This window comes from Aethalodelphis obliquidens, unplaced genomic scaffold (genome assembly GCF_003676395.1).
Source record: "Aethalodelphis obliquidens isolate GAN/ISIS:26980383/991018 unplaced genomic scaffold, ASM367639v1 scaffold134, whole genome shotgun sequence".
Classification (NCBI taxonomy): Eukaryota; Metazoa; Chordata; class Mammalia; order Artiodactyla; family Delphinidae; genus Aethalodelphis; species Aethalodelphis obliquidens.
In genome coordinates, this window is record NW_020838078.1 from 916081 (window position 1) to 937032 (window position 20952).

Sequence of the window (20952 nt, forward strand, 5' to 3'; positions counted from 1 at the left end):
GAAAGCCATCATACAAGTCTGTGCTAATAAATACGGCAATCTGTGTGATGGGATCCTAATGAAACAAATTAAAAATTACATCAAAATCACCCAAGGGAAGTGGAAAACCAAAATCAATGACCATTAAAACACTAAGAACGTCATTAGTATATTACCTTCAAGAAGGTTTCCACTGCACACAGATTGACTACCTTCTGCATTTTTCATTTATAACCCTTGATTTGGTAGGGAATCAATCAATTTTTATTACTATTCCTCAGAATTCCAATCTCCCACATCTTTTTCAGAGTTTACACATTTTCTTGAGCAATCCTGACTGTTCTCTGTTTACATTCTCACACTTGTCCGAAAGCCAAATTGACACACCAGCCTAGGTCTTGCTCTGGGACTCATCTCTTAACTTGATTCTGGATATACCCAATTGGATATCTCCTAAGCTTAAGTTACCATCTTTCCCCTTAAACTTGCTCCTTGTCCAGTGCTCATCCATCTCCGCCCCCTCCTCTCCAAGACCTTAGCCCCAACAGGACGCCTGGGGTGGCGGTGGTGATCCTTGATGCCATATTCTAGCGGAGCCTCTACCCTCCTCGGGGCCTCACTACCCCCCACCCCCAGCTCCCTCCCGCCAGGCGCCCCGTCCTCCCGCCTGCCTGCCAGGCCCGCGGACGCGCAGGCGCACTGGCCCGTCCCGCCGCTGCCCCGCCCTGCCCAGCCGCTGCGGAAGGCGCCGCGCGTAGCAACGCGCACTTCCTCTCTAGGAGTCCGAGGAGGGATCGCTGACTCGAAGAGCTCCTGGACTCGGCGGCCGTGCCCTTGCCAGACGGAGCAGACATGTCCGAACAAAGTAAGGATGTGTGCGACCCCAACTTTGCAGCCGAGGCCTCCAACTCCGAGGTGCACAGCAGCCCCGGGGTTCCCGGAGGACCCTCTTTGCCCGCGTCTCAGGCCGCGATCTTCCCAGGGCCGGAGAGCCCTCCCGTAGGCCCGCCCGACGCCCCTTTGGCCTCGCCGGCGCCCCAGGCCCCAAGCGAAGAGGGAGACCCGAAGGCCCTGCAGCAGGCCGCGGAGGAAGGCCGCGCCCACCAGGCCCCGAGCGCAGCGCAGCCCGGCCCGGCGCCGCCGGCCCCGGCCCAGCTGGTGCAGAAGGCGCACGAGCTCATGTGGTACGTTCTGGTCAAGGACCAGAAGAGGATGATCATCTGGTTCCCAGACATGGTGAAAGATGTAATCGGCAGTTACAAGAAGTGGTGCAGAAGCATCCTCCGGCGCACCAGCCTCATCCTCGCCCGGGTGTTCGGGCTGCACCTGAGGCTGACCAGCCTACACACCATGGAGTTCTCGCTGGTCAAAGCTCTGGAGCCCGAGGAGCTGGACAGGGTCGCTTTGAGCAACAGCATGCCAATGACAGGCCTCCTGCTGATGATCCTGAGCCTCATCTACGTGAAGGGTCGCGGCGCCCGAGAGAGTGCCGTCTGGAACGTGCTGCGCATCCTAGGGCTGAGGCCTTGGAAGAAGCACTCCACCTTCGGAGACGTGAGAAAGCTCATCACCGAGGAGTTCGTCCAGCAGAACTACCTGAAGTACCAGCGCGTCCCCCACGTCGAGCCCCCTGAGTACGAGTTCTTCTGGGGCTCCCGTGCCAGCCGTGAAATCACCAAGATGCAGATCATGGAGTTCCTGGCCAGGGTCTTTAAGAAAGACCCCCAGGCCTGGCCTTCCCGCTACAGGGAAGCACTGGAAGAGGCCAGAGCCCTGCGGGAGGCCAACCCCACTGCCCACTGCCCCCGCAACAGTGTCTCCGAGGACTAGCAAGGTCTGAAGGCAGATGGATGGTTTCTGCCCCTCACCAGGGCGGTGGAGGGGTGGGGGTGGGACATTAGAGTATTCAGGATTTACAGTGCAGTATTTCACGTGTAACTTTTAAGTTTTCAGTACAGTGCTTTTATACCTCTTAATGCAATGATGTATTAATTTCAGTAATATTAGGTAGAGTGTAGGATTCATGCATGTTTGTTTATAAGTAAGCTCAGTTGGTGCTTTTGCTTTTGTGCTACCTTTCTTGAATTTTTTGTACCAGAGACGTGCTAAACTTATGAAATACATTGAGACATTTTCCATCTTATTCTTTTACATGGAACGGAGGATGTGTATTGGGTAGACTGGTCCTGGAGAGTTTGGAAGAACTCCCCAGAAAAGCTGGCCTAACCAAGAGAAAAGTCAAGACCCCTGTCTTTGTGATCTCCCTGGGCACAGGAAACATCCTTGTGGAGTGTGGTGATGTGGACTGAAACGGGCACAACATGGGCACACTTTACTAAACACAGATACAACCCCACCATGAGTAAACTTTAAAGTAAACATTAAAGATTCTTGTGATACAATCATTCATGGAAAAGTGTACTTTATCTTTTTAACAAAATATTATGGGTTGGGAATGGGAATTACAAAATGTACAGATACCACTATTTCATCTAATAGGGCGGGGACATCACTATGCATCATGACTCATAAATGTGTGAAGTGTATAGTTTTATTTTCAAAATGGACCTCACAAGTTCAATTCAGAACTTTGACAACTAGAGAAAAGTTTAAAAACCAAAAAAGAATCCTAATCACATCACATAGAAATAATAAATGTTAATATTTAGAGTAATTTCCTCTCTTGCATTTCTATATTTTATGAAAAATAATAGCTGTTTTTGTGGGCACTAAAAGAGTGAGGCATTGTACTAAGTCCTTTATGTGTATTTTCTCTTTTTATTTAATCCTCACAACAGCCTTGTGAGGCAGGCACTTATTACATCTGCACTGTGGAGGAAATACAGGGACAAAGCAGGTAATTAACTTTCCCTAGATCGTAAAGTCTTCCTGTGAGGAGAGGCTAGGGTTTGGACTCAGATTGAATGAGTCCATAGCCTATACTTTTACCCGCCTGCCTCCAGCTGCTCCCCTACCTCCTGCCTTTTAGTTTATGCCTTTTAAAAAATTCCTTGTTAGAGTCTGTACTTTTAGCTCCCTACCCCGCAATCCATTCACACAAGGCTAGGGGTTTTATTTTTCTAATGAATCCTCACATTAATCTTCTAGAGGAAGCAGTCATATTATGACTGTACAAATCAAGAAACTTCATTTCGGAGAGACTAATGGACCTAACCAAGTCATGTTCCTGCTTAGCAGTGAAACCAAGATTTGAAACATGGTCTTCCCTGAAGGACTGGGATGATGGAGCAGTCTCTAATCAGTGGTGCTGGAGGAACACACATGGGACACCTGGGAGAGGGAGGTGGGGTTGGGGTGGGAAGGTTGCCTATTGGGGTGTCTCCAACCCAGCAACTCTGGAATTGCAATGGGCCACTAAGCAATCCCTCGGAGAGTGAGATGGGGTGAGGAAGGGGGTGAGGGGCAGTGCCTGGGGATAAATCTCATTATAAAACTCTCAGTCCTGCAAGGGGGAGAGAGAGAAATGGGCTTTTAATAAGACTGAAAATCCTTCAAACTTCAGGACATTGGGAAAGACCATTTGGTTAAAGCCAGATCCATTTCTGGGGAAGCTGGAAAATGAGGCAAACACATAGGTCACATCATCCCAAAAAGAAGTAACCTGGGAGTTATATTTGGGTGAGGGAATTACAACCTGAATTGGGAACTAGGATTCTCATCACTTAAATGACAGTACTTAACAGGCAGGTGCAGGTGCTAAGTGCTGAAGAAGCCTCACATGTCCTTAGACGAAATCCATCCCTTTTAGTAGACGTCCTGTGAAGTCTGTGGCAGGTAGGGGGCATTTCTGCAATAACTCAGGCAGCTGTGCCCTGGCTTCGATGCCACTTCTTACCCTGAGCCAAAGTGAACTCAGACATTTTAGAACTGTTAAAAAATTACCTCCCTCTCACCCCAGAACTTCCTGCAGAATCAAAACAAATCTGTCCCTTTAAATGTAAAATTATGTCTGGGATGTCTCAGTTCTGGAGCAGGGCCACAGCTGTCTCCCCTGCCAAGGCGGGGTACTGGACACTTTCTCTAATGCCCTAATTCTGTTTGCAGCAACTGTAACTCCTGAACGCTTTTTTCATCAAACCCAGAAGTCACCGGGCAGGCAGTCCCCTCACCTCTCAGTGTTTTTATTTACTTTCCTCTCTGCCAGGAGAGACTGGGAGAACCACTCCAGAGCTTCCCCAAGCTCACTGACACAGGCACATCACCTGTGCTATAGAGGACCAAATCTTGAGAGAAGGACAGGGTCATGAGAAAAGAGAAGCTGACCCCAGCAAGCCATGCGGGCAGGGCTGCTCACCTCCCATGCAGGCTTGGAGGCAGCCAGACCCAGAGGAAAAGGCATACCAGATGTGGAACAGGGCTAATTCATGGCACCTGGTCCTGCAGGGACAGCAGCTTGGGGCACATGGAAGGAACATCCAATATCGCTCTTGGATTTTCATGCTGGGCTCAATTGAAAGGTTGGGGGGGCGGTGGTCAAATATTTTCCAAAAGGTTCATCTACAAGGTGCTGGATAATTATGTGATATGCTGGAGTAGTTAGCTAACATTTTGTTGGTGATCATTTTGCAATCTATAAATGTATCAAATCAACACATCATACACCTTAAACTTACACAATGCTGGTCAATTATATCTCAGTAAATCTGGGGAAAAAAAGAAATACAGAGATAAGTAGGTGGCTATTGATAATTGTTCAGTGGTTTGTAGATGTCAAGCTCAACATCTCTGTGATTTGCCTCTTTTCATTCTTGTCATCACATGATGTGCAATAGCTCCTGATATTCCTTCTATGTTCGTAGAAGGAGTAAAAGGTCATGGGAAGGAAAAGCTTAGGTATTTCTTCTCTGTCTTAACTGGAACATCTCTGACAGGCTGAGATATCACATACTCAGCTTGTGCTGCCTATGGTTTTATAGATGCCAAGGGAAAGAGAAGATGAGAGTAGTGTTAAATTTAGTTGAGCTGTGAAGTACTAAAATAATGTGCACTGAAGTTACTAATAAATAGATCATTTTCCTCTAATTAAGAGTAATTTCAATGGAATAAATTTTAACAGAAGACAAACTTCAGTGACTTAAGAATTGAGCATGTCAGTGGAGGGGGTGTGGAGAAAAGGGAACTCTCGTACACTGTTGGTGGGAATGTAAGTTGGCGCAGCCACTGTGGAAAACAGTATGGAAGTTCCTCAGAAAACTAAAAATAGAATTACCATATGATCCAGCAATACCACTCCTGGGCATATATCCAGACAAAACTATAATTCAAAAAGATACATGCACCCCCATGTTCACAGCAGCACTATTTACAATACCCAAGACATGGAAACAGCCTAAATGGATAAAGAAGATGTAAGAGATATATATATATATATATAATTATATATATATATAATTATATATATATATAATAAAGCCATTTGCAGCAACATGGATGCAACTAGAGGTTATAATACTAAGTGAAGTAAGCAGAAGGAGAAAGACAAATTTCATATGATATCATTTATATGTGGAATGTAAAATATGACACAAAGGAACCTATCTATGAAACAGAAACAGAGTCATGGACATATAGAAACAGACTTGTAGTTGCTAAGGGGGAGGGTTTGGGGAAGGGATGGAGTGAAAGGTGGGGGTTAGCAGATGTAAGCTTTTATATATAGAATGGATGAACAACAAGGTCCTACTGTATAGCACAGAGAACTATATTCAACATCCTATGATAAACCATAATGAAAAAGAATATTTTTAAAAGAATGTGTGTATATATATACACATACACACACACACACACACACACATATATATAACTGAATCACTTTGCTGTATAGCAGAAATTAACACATTGTAAATCAACTATACTTCAATTTTTTAAAATTGATTTAAAAAGAAAAAGAATTGAGCATGTCAGGGTCAACAACTCGAATATATTCCACTACCATTGGAAAGAAACCAGTGTTGAGATCGAGCCTTAAACAAAGTCAGTTATGCATTCTCTATACGGACAAGACAGAAGGGTAAAATGACTGATGTATGCACGTTTGTGTATGTGACAGGAAGTTTGTGGTGCTCTATTTTCTAAAAGGAGTGGCAAGGGAAGTAAAAATTTAAGACAGAAAGGAAGTGAAAAGAGAGAAAGTTAGTCCTGGAAGTGTCCTAGAGAATGGAGAAGACTGAGTTTTTCCAGGAGTGGCTGTCATGTCTGATTCTGGCAGATATTAGCAAATTTAATGTATCAATATGAAAGAAGAATAATATTCTACTACCAAGTTTATTTATTCTAGGAATGCAAAGTTGCTTCATTATTAAAAAATCAATCATCTTAATACACCATATTCATAGTCTTTATAATAAAAATCACATTTTCGTATCAATTCATGCAGAAAAAGTATTTGACAATATTCAACTCCCGTTCATGATAAAAAATTCTTAGCAAACTAGGTATAGAAGAGAAATCATCAACCTGATAAGGACCATAAACAAACAAACAAACAAAAAAAAACAGGCTACAGTTAACATTACATAACGTTTAATGGTGGAAGACTGAATGCTTCCCTTGAAGATTGGGAAGAGTAGGCTCTTTTGCCACTCCTTTTCACATTGGGAGTTAACTTCCTGACCAGTTCAATAGGATGAGGAAAGAAAACACATGTTTACATAATGACAATGAAGAAATAAAGCTGCCTCTATTTGCAGGTTACATGATTGACTACCTACGAAAAAAAATACAAAAAAAAACCCAAAAACCTTCCAGAACTAATAAGTGAGTTTAGTAAAGCCACAAGATAAAAGGTCAACACACACAACCAATTATATTTCTGAATATTAGTAATTAACAATTAGAAACTGAAATGTAAAATCCAGTGCATTTATATCAAAGGTAGGTGTAAACCTAACAAAACACATATAGGCTATGTATGTTGAAAAGTATAAAACAATGATAAAAAAAATCAAAGACCTAAATATCAATAAATGGGGGGAAGCATCATGTTTATAAGACCAGAAGACATTACATAGTAATTAGATCCAATTCATCTGTAGGTTAAACACAATTCCTATCAAAATCCCAGCAGTTTGCCTAGGATTGCCCTGGTTTGAGCACTGATAGTTCCACTTCCTAAGAAGTCCCTATGTGGAATGTGATATATCCCAGGTTTGGGATATGAGTGAAAAAAAATTGGAGAAAAACTGTAGAGTCATTTGGCAGCCACAAAATAGAGGCTGGATGCATTTTAGTGTCAAATAGATACAGCATATATTATCTGCTTTTCATCATTCCTGTCACTAATTTTTTTCTTTTGTTTTATTCACTGATCAGTTATATTGGCAACTATGATTTACAGCCCACAGTAATGGACCATCTATTATTGCAACACTTGAAATGTTGTGATCTAAATATGCTTCTTAGGCATGCTGGAATCGTGAGTGTTAGTTCATATTTTACTTTGCCTGTGGATTAATGGTTCTGCTTCATATCCATTTAGTGCTAGTACAGTTTTTACCTATACAAATATTGTGACCATGTTTTCCAGGAATTCAGATAGCAAAAATGAGAACAATTGCAATACCCTAGCTAGTATGTCCCAGCCTTCACTGAAAAGAAGGTTAAATGACTGTGTTATTTTAATGACATATGAAGGGCACATACCAAGGGGTTAGAAAAGTAAATGAACAAAACAGCAGATTGCACAATATACAGAAAATAATTTGGGGTTGGATATAGTAGAGAAGGTGATATGATCTACATTAATTTTCTGGGGCTGCTGTAACAAAGTACTATAGAATGAGTGGCTTAAATATCAGAAATCTCTTTTCTTACAGTTCTGGAAGCTAGAAATCTGAGACCAAGATGTCAGCAGAGTTGGTTCCTTCTGAGGACTGGGAAAGAAGAATCTGTTCCAGGCTTGTTGATGGCTGTCTTTTCCCTGAGTCTTCACATTGCCTTCCCTTTGTATGGAGACTGAATCTCACAAGTTGGGGCAAACAAACAAATACCCTTAAAAAGACAAAAGCTTCTCTTTTTTTTTGTCTCCTAAAAAGACTCCAATGCTCAGCTGAAAATAGCAGCCACTGAATTGGTGTAGGCATACCACACAAACATACTTCATCATTTCATTTCCTTTCCATCATGTCTGTTGTCCTCTGAAACTAAAGTTTGTGAGCTGCAACTAAAATGTCCTTTGGGCAAACAAAAGGGGATATTCTGATTAGGAATGTAACAGCCACTTACCACGGAGAGCTGATTACATCAGGTCTAACCACCATCAATCTTTCTACAGCATTTTAAGTTATTTGTCAAATCAAAGCAACAACAGAAAATGCATCCCCAGCCCTTAAGCATTTTGACTTGAAAAATGGAGCTTGAAATTATCTTTTTGGTTTCTATGAAAATTTTAACTGAACCACAGAAAACATAAAACAGAAGATTATTGATATCTCATCCAAATCCAAACTAGACTTTGCTCATATATCAGCATATTTGGCAGATGGTACAAATGTAAATTTGGCAAATTTCATTCAGTCTATGAACTCCTTGCCAAAAAAATGAAATGAAAAGATCTTACTTGCTAAATGTCCCACACATCTTTTACGTAGCAGTGTTAAAATGGGGCTTCATATGCTTACCTGTGGTTTTGAGGCTTTCATAAAGTTTTTGGTCACTTTTCAGTTTTCTGAAAACATGGAGAAACACTAATGATAGTGGTAGCTTTATAGAAACGGAAGGAGACAGCCTCCATGGACACATGACTACAAGATGGCTGTCATTGTTTACACTCATAAAAGGACTATCAAAATGTTGGCTTACATTTAAATTATATTTTCAATGTGTGTGGGAGGAAGAATGCCCTGTCTAATTTGGAAATACATTGAGGATGAGAATGAAGGTAAGAGAACAATAAAACCAAAATGTATATGGTTTTTATTCTACAATCATAAAAAATTCTAGTAAAAGACAAACTGACTGCACCTGTGTTGCCTGATGCTATGTATGGTTGCAAAAAAAGAAAACAAAACAAAAAAACAATTTTGGGGGGCAACATGGGGAAAAGACTGTTTCAGAACTAAAAAAGAATTATCAGAAAAGGACAGCCAAGTTAAACAAGACTTTCTCAATTTTTTACAATTTTTAAAAATTGTAACTTATTTGGAATAAAAATTTTATTTCACATGTTAAAATTACCTCTGTGCTTTGAAGCCAATTTCCCTGAGAAAAAGTATTAACTCCTGATGACATCCAGTGCACTTCAGAGTGTTTATAAATCATGGACATTTCAGATGTTATAAACCTATATGATGAATTTATAGAAGCAAAAATATGGGCGACCATTCAGCCAGTCTGTGTCTTTTGGTTGTAACATTTTCAAGACCCATACATATGCTGCCTACAAGAGACCCACGTCAGACTTAGGGACACATACTGACTGAACATGAGGGAATGGAAAAAGATATTCCATGCAAATGGAAATCAAAAGAAAGCTGAAGTAGCAATACTCCTCATATCAGATAAAATAGACTTTAAAATAAAGACTGTTACAAGAGACAAGGGAGGACACTACATAATGATCAAGGGATCAATCCAAGAAGAAGATATAACAATTATAAATATTGATGAAACCAACATAGGAGCACCTCAATATATAGGCAAATGCTAACAGCTATAAAAAGGGAAATCAACAGTAACACAATAATACTGGGTACTTTAACACCCTACTAACACCAATAGACAGGTCACCCAGACAGAAAATAAGGAAATACAGGCTTTAAATTACACGATAGAACAGGTAGACTTAATTGATTTTTATAGGACATTCCACCTGAAAGTGGCAGAATACACTTTCTTCTCAAGTGCACATGGAACATTCTCCAGGATAGTTCATATCTTGGGTCACAGATCAAGCCTTGGTAAATTTAAGAAAGTTGAAGTCATATCAAACATCTTTTCCAATCACAATGCTATGAGATTAGAAATCAATTACAGGAAAAAAAACTGTGAAAATCACAAACACATAGAGGGTAAACAATTCACTACTAAATAATCAAGAGATCACTGAGGAAATCGAAAAATACATAGAAACAAATGACAATGAAAACATGATGACCCAAAACCTATGGGATGCAGAAAAGCAGTTCTAAGAGGAAAGTTTATAGCAATTCAATCTCACTTCAAGAAACAAGAAAAGTCTCAAGTAAAAAACCTAAACTTACACTTAAAGCAACTAGAGAAAGAAGAACAAGAAAACCCAAAGTTAGTAGAAGAAAAGAAATCATAAAGATCAGAGCAGAAATAAATAAAATAAAAACTAAGAAAACAATAGCAAAGATCAATAAAACTAAAAGTTGGATCTTTGAGAAGATAAACAAAACTGATAAACCTTTAGCTGACTCATCAAGAAAAACAGGGAGAAATCAAATCAATAAAATTAAAATATAAAAGGAGAAATTACAACTGACACCACAGAAATACAAAGGATCATAAGAGATGATTACAAGCAACTATATGCCAATAAAATGCATAAGCTGGAAGAAATGGACAAATTCTTTAAAAGGTACAAATTTGCAAAACTGAACAAGGGAGAAATAGAAAATATAAGCACACCAATCACAGGTAATGAAATTGAAGCTGTTATTGAAAATCTTCCAACAAACAAAGTCCAAGACCAGATGGTTTCCCAGGTGAATTCTATCGAACATTTAGAGAAAAGCTAACACCTATTCTTTTCAAATTCTTCCAAAAAATTGCAGAGGACGGAACACTCCCAAACTCTTTCTACAAAGCCACCATCACCCTGATACCAAAAGCAGACAAAGATATCACAAAAAAAGGAAATTACAGACCAATATCACTGATGAACATAGATGCAAAAATCCTCAACGAAATACTAGCCAACAAAATCCAACAATACATTAAAAGGGTCATATACCATGATCAAGTGGGATTTACCCCAGGGATGCAAGGATTCTTCAATATATGCAAATCAATCAATGTGATACACCATATTAATAAATTGAAGAATAAAAACCATATGATATTCTCAATAGATTCGGAAAAAGCTTTTGACAAAATTCAACACCCATTTATGATAAAATCTCTCCAGAAAGTTGGCATTGAGGGAACCCATCTCAACATAATAAAGGTCATGTATGACAAAGCCACAGCAAACATCATTCTCAATGTTCAAAAATGGAAAGCATTTCCTCTAAGATCAGGAAGAAGACAAGGATATCCACCCTTGCCACTATTATTCAACATAGTTTTGGAAGTCCTAGCCATGGCGATAAGAGAAGAGAAACAAATAAAAGGAATACAAATTGGAAAAGAAGAAGTATAACTGTCACTGTTTGCAGATGACATGATGCTATGCATAGAGAATCCTAAAGATGCCACCAGAAAACGAATAGAGCTAATCAGTGAATCCAGTAAAATTACAGGATACAAAATTATTGCACAGAAATCATTTGCATTCCTATACACTAACAATGAAAGATCAGAAAGAGAAATTAAGGAAACAATTCTATTCACCATTGCAACAAAAAAGAATAAAATGTCTAGGAATAAATCTACCTAAGGAGGTAAAAAGACCTGTACTCAGAAAACTATAAGACACTGATGAAAAAAATCAAAGATGACACAAACAGATGGAGAGATATACCATGTTCTTGGATTGGAAGAATCAATATTGTGGAAATGACTACACTACCCAAAGAAATCTACAGATTCAATGCAATCCTGGTCAAACTACCAATGGCATTTTTCACAGAATTAGATCAAAAAAAATTTACAATTTGTATGGAAACACAAAATACCCCAAATAATGAAAGAAATCTTGAGAAAGAAAAATGGAGCTGGAGGAGTCAGGCTCCCCAACTTCTGACTATACTACAAAGCTACAGTAATCAAGACAGTATGGTACTAGAACAAAAACAGAAATATACATCAATGAAAAAAGATAGAAAGCCAAGAGATAAACCCATGCACCTATGGTCACCTAATGTATGACAAAGAAGACAAGAATATACAATGGAGAACAGACAGTCTCTTCAATAACTTGTGCTGGGAAAACTCTACAACTATATGTAAAAGAATGAAATTAGAACACTCCCTAACACCATACACAAAAATAAACTCAAAATGGATTAAAGACCTAAATGGAAGTCCAGACACTATAAAACTCTTAGAGGAAAGCATAGACAGAACACTCTTTTACATAAATCACAACAAGATCTTTTATGACCCACATCCTAGAGTAATGAAAATAAAAACAAAAATAAATGGGGCCTAATTAGACTTAAAAAGCTTTTGCACAGCAAAGGAAACCATAAACAAGATGAAAAGACAACCCTCAGAATGGGAGAAAATATTTGCAAATGAAGCAACTGACAAAGGATTAATCCCCAAAATATACAAACAACTCATGCAGCTCAATATTTAAAAAAAAAAATAACAACCGAATCAAAAATGGGGGAAGACCTAAATAAACCTTTCTGCAAAGCAGACATACAGATGGCCGAAAATCACATGAAAAGATGCTCAACATCAGTAATGATTAGAGAAATGCAAATCAAAGCTACAATGAGGTATCAGCTCACACCAGTTAGAATGGGCATCATCAGAAAATGTACAAACAACAAATGCTGGAGAAGGTGTGGAGAAAAGGGAACCCTCTTGCACTGTTGGTGGGAATGTAAATTGATACAGCCACTATGGAGAACAGTATGGAGGTTCCTTAAAAAACTAAAAATAGAACTACCATATGACACAGCAATCCCACTACTGGGCATATATCCAGAGAAAACCATAATTCCAAAAGATACATGTACCCCATGTTCATTGCAGCACTATTTACAATAGCCAGGACATGGAAGCAACCTAAATGTCCCTCAACAGAGGAGTGGATAAAGAAGATGTGGCATATATAGAGAGTGGAATATTACTCCGCCACAAAAAGGAATGAAATTGGGTCATTTGTAGAGACATGGATTGACCTAGAGACTGTCATACAGAGTGAAGTAAGTCAGAAAGAGAAAAAAAAACATTGTATATTAATGCATATATGTGGAATCTAGAAAATGTTATAGATGATCCTATTTGCAAAGCAAAAATAGAGACACAGATGTAGAGAACAAACATACGGACACCAAGGGGGGGAAAGAGGGGGTGGATTGAATTGGGAGACTGGGATTGACATATATACACTATTGATACTATGTATTAAACAAATAACTAATGAGAACCTACTGTATAGCTCAGGGAACTCTACTCAGTGCTCTGTGGTGAACTAAATGGGAAGGAAATCCAAAAAGAAAGAGGGGATATATATATATATATATATATATATATATATAAAGCTGATTCACTTTACTGTACAGTAGAAACTAACATTGTAAAGCAACTATACTCCAATAAAAAATAATTGTAAAAAATGTTGAAGACAAAAGATACTCTGGTGTGAGATCATCCAGATATATCACAGCAGAGCACTGGCTTGGCCAGGAAGGCCCAGTTTCCCTCCGGCTGGCGGCCTCTTAAGGATTCCTGATCTTTGCTGAGCTTCAGTTTCCTCATCTGTGGTCTGGGGTTGACCATCCCTGCCGCCCCCCTTAAAGGGTAGTTTTAGAGGTCAAGGCAGTGCTGATGAGTATCCGCATTTCCCTTTTTAAAGGGTCCACCAGGAATGTAATTTGGTGTATCCACTATAGAAAACAATATGCAGTTTCCTCAAAAAACTAAAAATAGAGTTACCATATGATTCAGCAATCTCACTCCTGAACATATATCCGGACAAAACTACAATTCAAAACGATACATTGCAACCCTAAGTTCAGAGCAGCACTATTCACAATAGCCAAGACATGGAAACAATGTAAAAGTCCATAAACAGATAAACAGATAAAGAAGATGTGGTATATATATATACAATGGGATACTACACACCATAAAAAAAGAATGAAATAATGTCATTTGTAGCAACATGGATGAAACTAGAGATTATCAGACTAAGTGAAGTAAGTCAGAAAGAGAAAGACAAACACCATAGCATATTGCTTATATGTGGAATATAAAATATGACACAAATGAACTTATCTGTGAGGCAGAAACAGACTCACAGACGTAGAGAACACACTTGTGGTTGTCAGTGGGGAAAAGGAGTAGGAGGGATGGATTGGGAGTTCGGGATTGGAAGATGCAAACTATTTTGTATAAGATGGATAAACAATGGGCTCCTACTGTATAGCATGATAAACTGTGATAAACCATAATAGAGAAGAGTATGAAAAAGAATGTATGTGTATGCATGGCTGAGTTGATTTGCTCTGCAGCAGAGATTAACACAGCATTGTAAATCAACTATAGTTCAATAAAATACTTTTAAAAAACCCATAAAACTACAATGAGGTATCACACTGGTCAGAATTGCTATCATCAAAAAATCTATAAACAATAAATGCTGGAGAGGGTATGCAGAAAAGGGAACCCTCTTGCACTGTTGGTGGGAATGTAAATTGATACCGCCACTATGGAGAACAGTAGGGAGGTTCCTTAAAAATCTAAAAATCGAATTACCATATGATCCAGCAATCCCACTACTGGGCATATACCCTGAGAAAACCATAATTCAAAAAGACACATGTACCCCAATGTTCACTGCAGCACTGTTCACAATAGCCAGGACATGGAAGCAACCTAAGTGTCCATCAGCAGATGAATGGATAAAGAAGATGTGGTACATACATACAGTGGAATATTAGCCATGAAAAGGAACAAAATTGGTCATTTGTAGTGATGTGGGTGGATGTAGAGTCTGTCATAAAGACTGTCATAAAGACTGAAGTAAGTTAGAAAGGGAAAAACAAATATCATATATTAACACATACGTGTGGAATCTAGAAAAATGGTACAGATGAACCTATTTGCAGGGCAGGAATAGAGACGCAGATGTAGAGAACAGAAGAGTAGACATGGTAAGGGGGAAGGGGAGAGTGGGAGGAAATGGGAGATTAGGATTGACATAGACACACTACCATGTGTAAAAGAGATAGCTAGTGGGAACCTGCCATATAGCACAGGGAGCTCAGCTCGGTGCTCTGTGATGACCCAGATAGGTGGGATGAGGGGTTGTGTTGGAGGGAGTTCCAAGAGGGAGGAGATATATGTATACATATAGCTGATTCACTTCGTTGTACAGCAGAAACTAACACAACATTGTAAAGCAATTATACTCCAATAAAAATTTAAAAATAAGATTTAAAAAATGGGTGACACACAGCTAGTCTATCAAAATAAGGCTGTAGATTCAAAGTACATTGTGTTTCAAACATTTGTTTTGAAAATGGACATTTTGGAAAGCTGGAAACTAATTCCTATAAATCTAAAAATCTACTGTTGCTGATAAGTAAAATTCTAAGTACCCTAGGCTAAGAAGTGTTTGCTGAGAAAACATTTAGTTTCATGTCATCACATTGGACTTACGCAAGGAATCAGTGTAGGTGGATTGGCTGAGGGCAGAGCTGCAAGTCAAAGGAAACCATATGTTTGTGCTCCTCTTATCATTGCATGAAAAACACGACTTATCACAAACGCTACAGGCTTTGTAGAGAAATGTTATTGGAAAAGGAAACAGAAGGAGAAAAAATAGCCCATGTATCATGGGACAGAAAGAATTATGTCATTGTTATTTTAAAGTTAAATGTATTAATATCCTATACCCTTTTGAATTTATATTCCTCTAAATTTCTTACATGTATGCATCTTAAGAAAAACTAAATTATAGCCTACAATATTCAAATATGCAATTAAGAGTTAAAATAAATTGCTGTATCAGAGGGCAGAAACATAAAATCTTGTTATATTTTCTCACAAGTATTACTTATCAGTTCAACAATTAGTTACTACTAACTTCCACTATTAAGTAGTCCTATTTTTTATTTTGTTTAAAAAATGTCAGTTAGGTAATATAAAAGTAAATGAAGCAAATAATTACAATTCCAAAATAATAAAAAATAATATACAATTTTAATATACATATAAACCCTGATTTTATATATTATATTAAAGTAAAAAACTGCTTGTGTATAATTATTTATTACATATTATGTTATTATAATTTATTTTGTCTAGTATGACAATTCCCAGGTTGACTCTCTAAAAGACTTGTCACCTAAGATATAGACAAGCTGATTCTAAAATTCATATTGAGAGTGCCTGGGTAGCTCAATTGGTAGAGCATCAGAGTTTTAATCTGAGTGCCCAGGGTTCAAGTCCCTGTCCAGGTGCCAAAAGAAAAAAAAATAATAAAATTTATATTGATAAGTAAAGGGACTAGAATAACTAAAGCAATTTTGTGAAAGGTGAATAAAATTGGAGAAATTGCTCTAGCCAATTTCAAGACTTAGTGTACAACTCTGCCATCAGTGTGGTATTTGGCAGAGAGATAGACACATGGATCACTGGAGCAGAATAGAGAACTCAGAAATAGACTCACCACCAGTACAGCCAACTGATTTCTCACAAGGTGCAAAAGCAATTCAGTGGAAGAAGGATTCGTTGCCTTTTCAACAAATAACGTTGGAGCACTTAGGCACCACATGAAAAAACAAACAAAAAAACCCCATGAACCTTAACATAAACCTCACACCTTATACAAAGATTAACTCAAAAAACGAATTAAAGATCTAAATGTAAAATGTAAATCTCTAAAACTTTTAGAAGAAAACATAGGCAGGAAATCTTCATGACCCTTGTTATAGAGGAGGACACTGAAAGCATGATCCACAAAAGAAAGGACTGATAAACTAGAGCTCATAAAGATCAAAAACTACTGTTCTTTGAAAGACACTGTTAAAAGAATGAAAACAAAAAGCCACAGACTGGGAAAAATTATTTGTGAACCACATAACCAAAAAAGGATTCGTATCCAGGAAATATAGAGAACTCTCTAAACTCAACATTATGAAAACAAACAATCTGATTAGAAAATCGTCAGAGATAGAAACAGACACTTAAACAAAATGGATATCTGGATGGCAAATTAGCACATAAGGAGATGGTCAATACCATTAACCATTAGGGAAATGTAAATTAAAGCCACAATGAGATACCACTGCACACAAATTAGAATGACTGAAGGAAAATATACTGTCAGTATCCAAGGGAGGCTGTTGAAAACACCGACTTCTCACATGGCTGGTGGAAATGTAAATTTATACAGCCATTCTGCAAAATGTTTTGGCAGTATCTTATGAAATTAAACACACACTCACCATAAGACCTAATTTTCCCACTCCTGGTTAATTACTCTACAGAAATGACTGCATAGATGCTTAAAAAGCTGGTACACTAATGCTTATACCAGCTTGATTTTGCAATAGTGCACAACTGGAAACAATCCACATGCCCTTCAACAGTGAATACATAAATCGTGGTATATGTATACAAATAAACACTACTCAACAATAAAAAGGAACTGAATATTGTTACACACACCAACTTGGATGGACCCTAAGGGTGTTATACTAAGTGCAAAAAGCCAATCTCAAAAGGTTACATACTGTATGACTCCAATTTTATAACATTTTAAAAATGACAAAATTATAGTGATGAATAACAGATAAGTGGTCATCAGGGTTAGTGGAAAGGTGTGACTATAAAGGGCTAACATGAGAGAATTTATTTGTGGTGATAAAAGAGTTCTGTATCCTGATTATGTTGATGGCTACACAAATCCATATCTGTAATAAAATTTCACAGAACTATACATACACACTCTCAAAAAATGAATGTATTCCCAAACTGATGAAACTCAAATAAGGTTTGTAGTTTATTTAATAGTATTGTACCAATGTTAATTTCCTAGTTTTGATCATTCTACCTTGGTTGTATAAGTTGATATCATTGGGAGAAGATGGATGAAAGGGATACTATAATTTTCCATACTATTTTTGCAACTTCTATATGAGCCTAAAATTATTTAAAAATGAAGAGTTAAAATAAATGAATGTTAATAGTAGTACAGAGACAGAACAGTTTTTAGAACTGCTTAAGTGTGGTATCCATCCTTTTGACTACCCAGTGTGCCTCATAATGTGAGAAAATGAAAATCCAACATTTTTACAAAAATCAGATTAGAAGGATAAAAGGATAAAGTATGACATTTCTAAAAAGACTGTACAATTATCAAAGTTCACATGGTATGGTAACATAGTAATGATGATGTTAACATAATGACTAGTATTTACAAAGCACTTAATATACAATTCTTAGAACAAGCTGAGAGTATGTATTTCTTTACCACCATTTTACAGATGAGGAAACTGAGACACATAGATATTAATTCATATACCCTTGACCACAGAGCTAGTTAAAGACCACAGTGGGACTTTCACGCAAGGTGGTCTGGTCTTAGAATCTGTACAGAATATAGAAAAATGTGTAATATATTCTGAAATTCTGAAAGATAAAAAGAACATAATCTCAATAGATGAAAATACCTACTGTCAACATTTTGATGTATTCTCTTTTTGATATTCCTCCTTTAACTTATTCATTTTTTGATTCATCAATAATTAAAATATTAGCTGAACATGTAAGATGTGTCAATCCTTGTTCTGGGAACATGGGCTACAGAAAAGAAACTAAGAACATCCCTGCCTACATGGACCACCTAGTCTAATGGGGGGACAGAAAATACAAATGAAAAAAGTATAAGAAAATTTCAGGTGATAAGTCCTAAAGTAGAATAAAGGATTAAGACAGCAGGGAGTTTTCAGGGAAATGAGGGAGTGAGCCACAGGAACTTCTTGGAGAAGCAGTAGAACATTCTGGGCAGAGGGCATGGCACTTGCAAAGGCCTGGGTGCTGGGACTGGATCCAAGGTCTCCAGGGAGGCCCATGTGGATGGAATTGGGCAAGGGAGATGGAATATGGGAGAGATCTGGCCAGGATCCTGTCCCACTGCCCAGATTGCACAGCTTATTCAGAAAATCTCTTTACGCAGCCACCACTTTACATTTTCATTTCCTTTTATTGCTTGTTTGTTTTGTTTTGAATAAGAAGATTATTTATTATAAATTCTTCTCAAAAACAGCAGTTTTTAATACCATGAGTTTACCATTAAATAATTGGTTTTAAAATATTTTTCCATCCACATAAGCAGAAAGTAGGTAGTATTTACTAATCCAAACAGAAGACGATGTGGAAGTGAAATGCTCTGTTCACTCCTTTCCCAACTTTCAATGGGAAGTTCCCTCAGACGTGTGTGAAAGATGTGTCCTCATAGACACCTCCACTGGGCCTTCCTCTGAGCCTGGCCTTGAGGGGTTCAGTGGAGCTGGGGTCATTCCTGAGGTCCCATTCTCAGAAGTCCCAGAAAATCAGATAGAACTTCAACCCTCCCACCAGTTCAAGAAGAAATAGAGGCCTCTCAAGATGCTTCATAAAGGGTGGGGCTGAACTCTTCTGCCACCTTGTGACTGATTCCATTTCTCCCTTCTCATTAGATGGATGCTTCTCTAGAAACTCCATGAGTAGAACTTCAATTTTCAGGAGAAGCTCTTGACAGGATCAAAGGACATGGGGACCAGAATCCACAAAGGATTTTTCAACACAGAGCTAAGCCTAAATCAAAGATTATACTTGGTAATGAAATGGACAGTAGACTGTGAAAGAAAAGGCCATGGAAATCATGTATTTTATGGATGCATGTGAAGTAGGAAAAGCAGAGAATCAAGGTTAGATGTGGGAACGAAGAACGAAGGGATTGAATGGCAGGTAGCTCTTGTGAAATTCTCTTCCTTGGAACTCAATTTAATTCTCTATCTCTTCTGTATGACATACTCAAGCTCCAGTGAATCCAATATCTCCTTTCTCTACATGCTCACCTGATACTGAATCTCCTGCTGTCAGGAGATGTACTTGCCTGTCCATAGGCAACTCCCGCTCCCTTTCCAAATAAGGAGACCCTACCACCTAGCTTCACTCTGCTCAAGCCCACTCTGTCCTCCTAGTGGTGAAGAAATCTAGGCTGTAGTTCAAGAGCTCCTTCAATACTTGGCCCTTGTCCTGTTCAAGATGGATGCCTAGATCCAGCCTCTCTTTTAGTAATTATAAATATGACTTTCCTACCACCGCATCCCATCTCCTATGAGATAGCAATTCTCCTTCAGCTTACCGTGGTGTATTTTCAAGCTCTCCCTCTCTGCTTCACAGACACATGTCCCGAATATCCTTAGTACATCCTTGTGTTGGCAGTGTTATTTATCAAAAACTTCCCATTCTGTGCTGTGCTAAGTGTGTCACAACTTAGGCCACAAATATTAATTCCAGGGCTGATTGCAAAGCATGGTAAAGTTATTCAAAGTGCCATTTTAGACTGAAACAAACATGGAATTTTAATGACTTTTTGTCAAGTCATTGGCACCTTTATTCTTTGATCCTGTCATAATATGAAGATGAATGTACACTTTGGGTGAAATTTTTAATATAAATCATGAAATTTCAAATAAATTTCAGGTTCAAGCAGTGCCGTAATAATAGCATCTTCAGTTCCATCACACAATGATGAATCTTAAATGCTTTATAGATATGCTTTGGCTAAAAGTTTTGAAAAGCACTTCCACTTCTGGGTTGGAAACAGAAAGTTCCACCCTAGTCATGAGAGCAACATGGATAAATTATAAAACACATCAGGACACTGAAGACACAGAGACACCCGAATGAATTAAATTCCAGAAATGGCAAGGGGTCATTTGGTGCTTTCATCTCTGTAGGTAATGCAGAAGTAGGAACAACTCCCCAAGGATGGCTGAGAAGAGAAACCAAACTATTAACAAATTAGTATTGACTACATATGTCTGATGTGACAGATTCAAATTCTGAGGAGTCTAAAAGCACTCTACATCCACCTGCCAAATCTCCTTCAATGCTCTGGCTGGCTGTGTGTGAGTATCACACGAATGGCTG

At 38.5% G+C, this 20952-nt stretch overlaps 1 protein-coding gene and 1 non-coding gene across 2 annotated transcripts; both read left to right on the top strand.

Moving 5' to 3' along the window:
- Positions 1 to 744: 744 nt before the first annotated feature.
- On the top strand, positions 745 to 2384 carry NDN (necdin, MAGE family member). Its single transcript, XM_027099614.1, has one exon. It carries the CDS (start codon positions 832 to 834, stop codon positions 1807 to 1809), a length of 978 nt encoding a protein of 325 aa, XP_026955415.1. The 5' UTR covers positions 745 to 831; the 3' UTR covers positions 1810 to 2384.
- A 13811-nt stretch (positions 2385 to 16195) lies between these two features.
- TRNAK-UUU (transfer RNA lysine (anticodon UUU)) lies at positions 16196 to 16268 on the top strand. The gene has a single exon. It is a non-coding gene; the product is annotated as a tRNA-Lys (tRNA).
- Positions 16269 to 20952: the final 4684 nt, after the last annotated feature.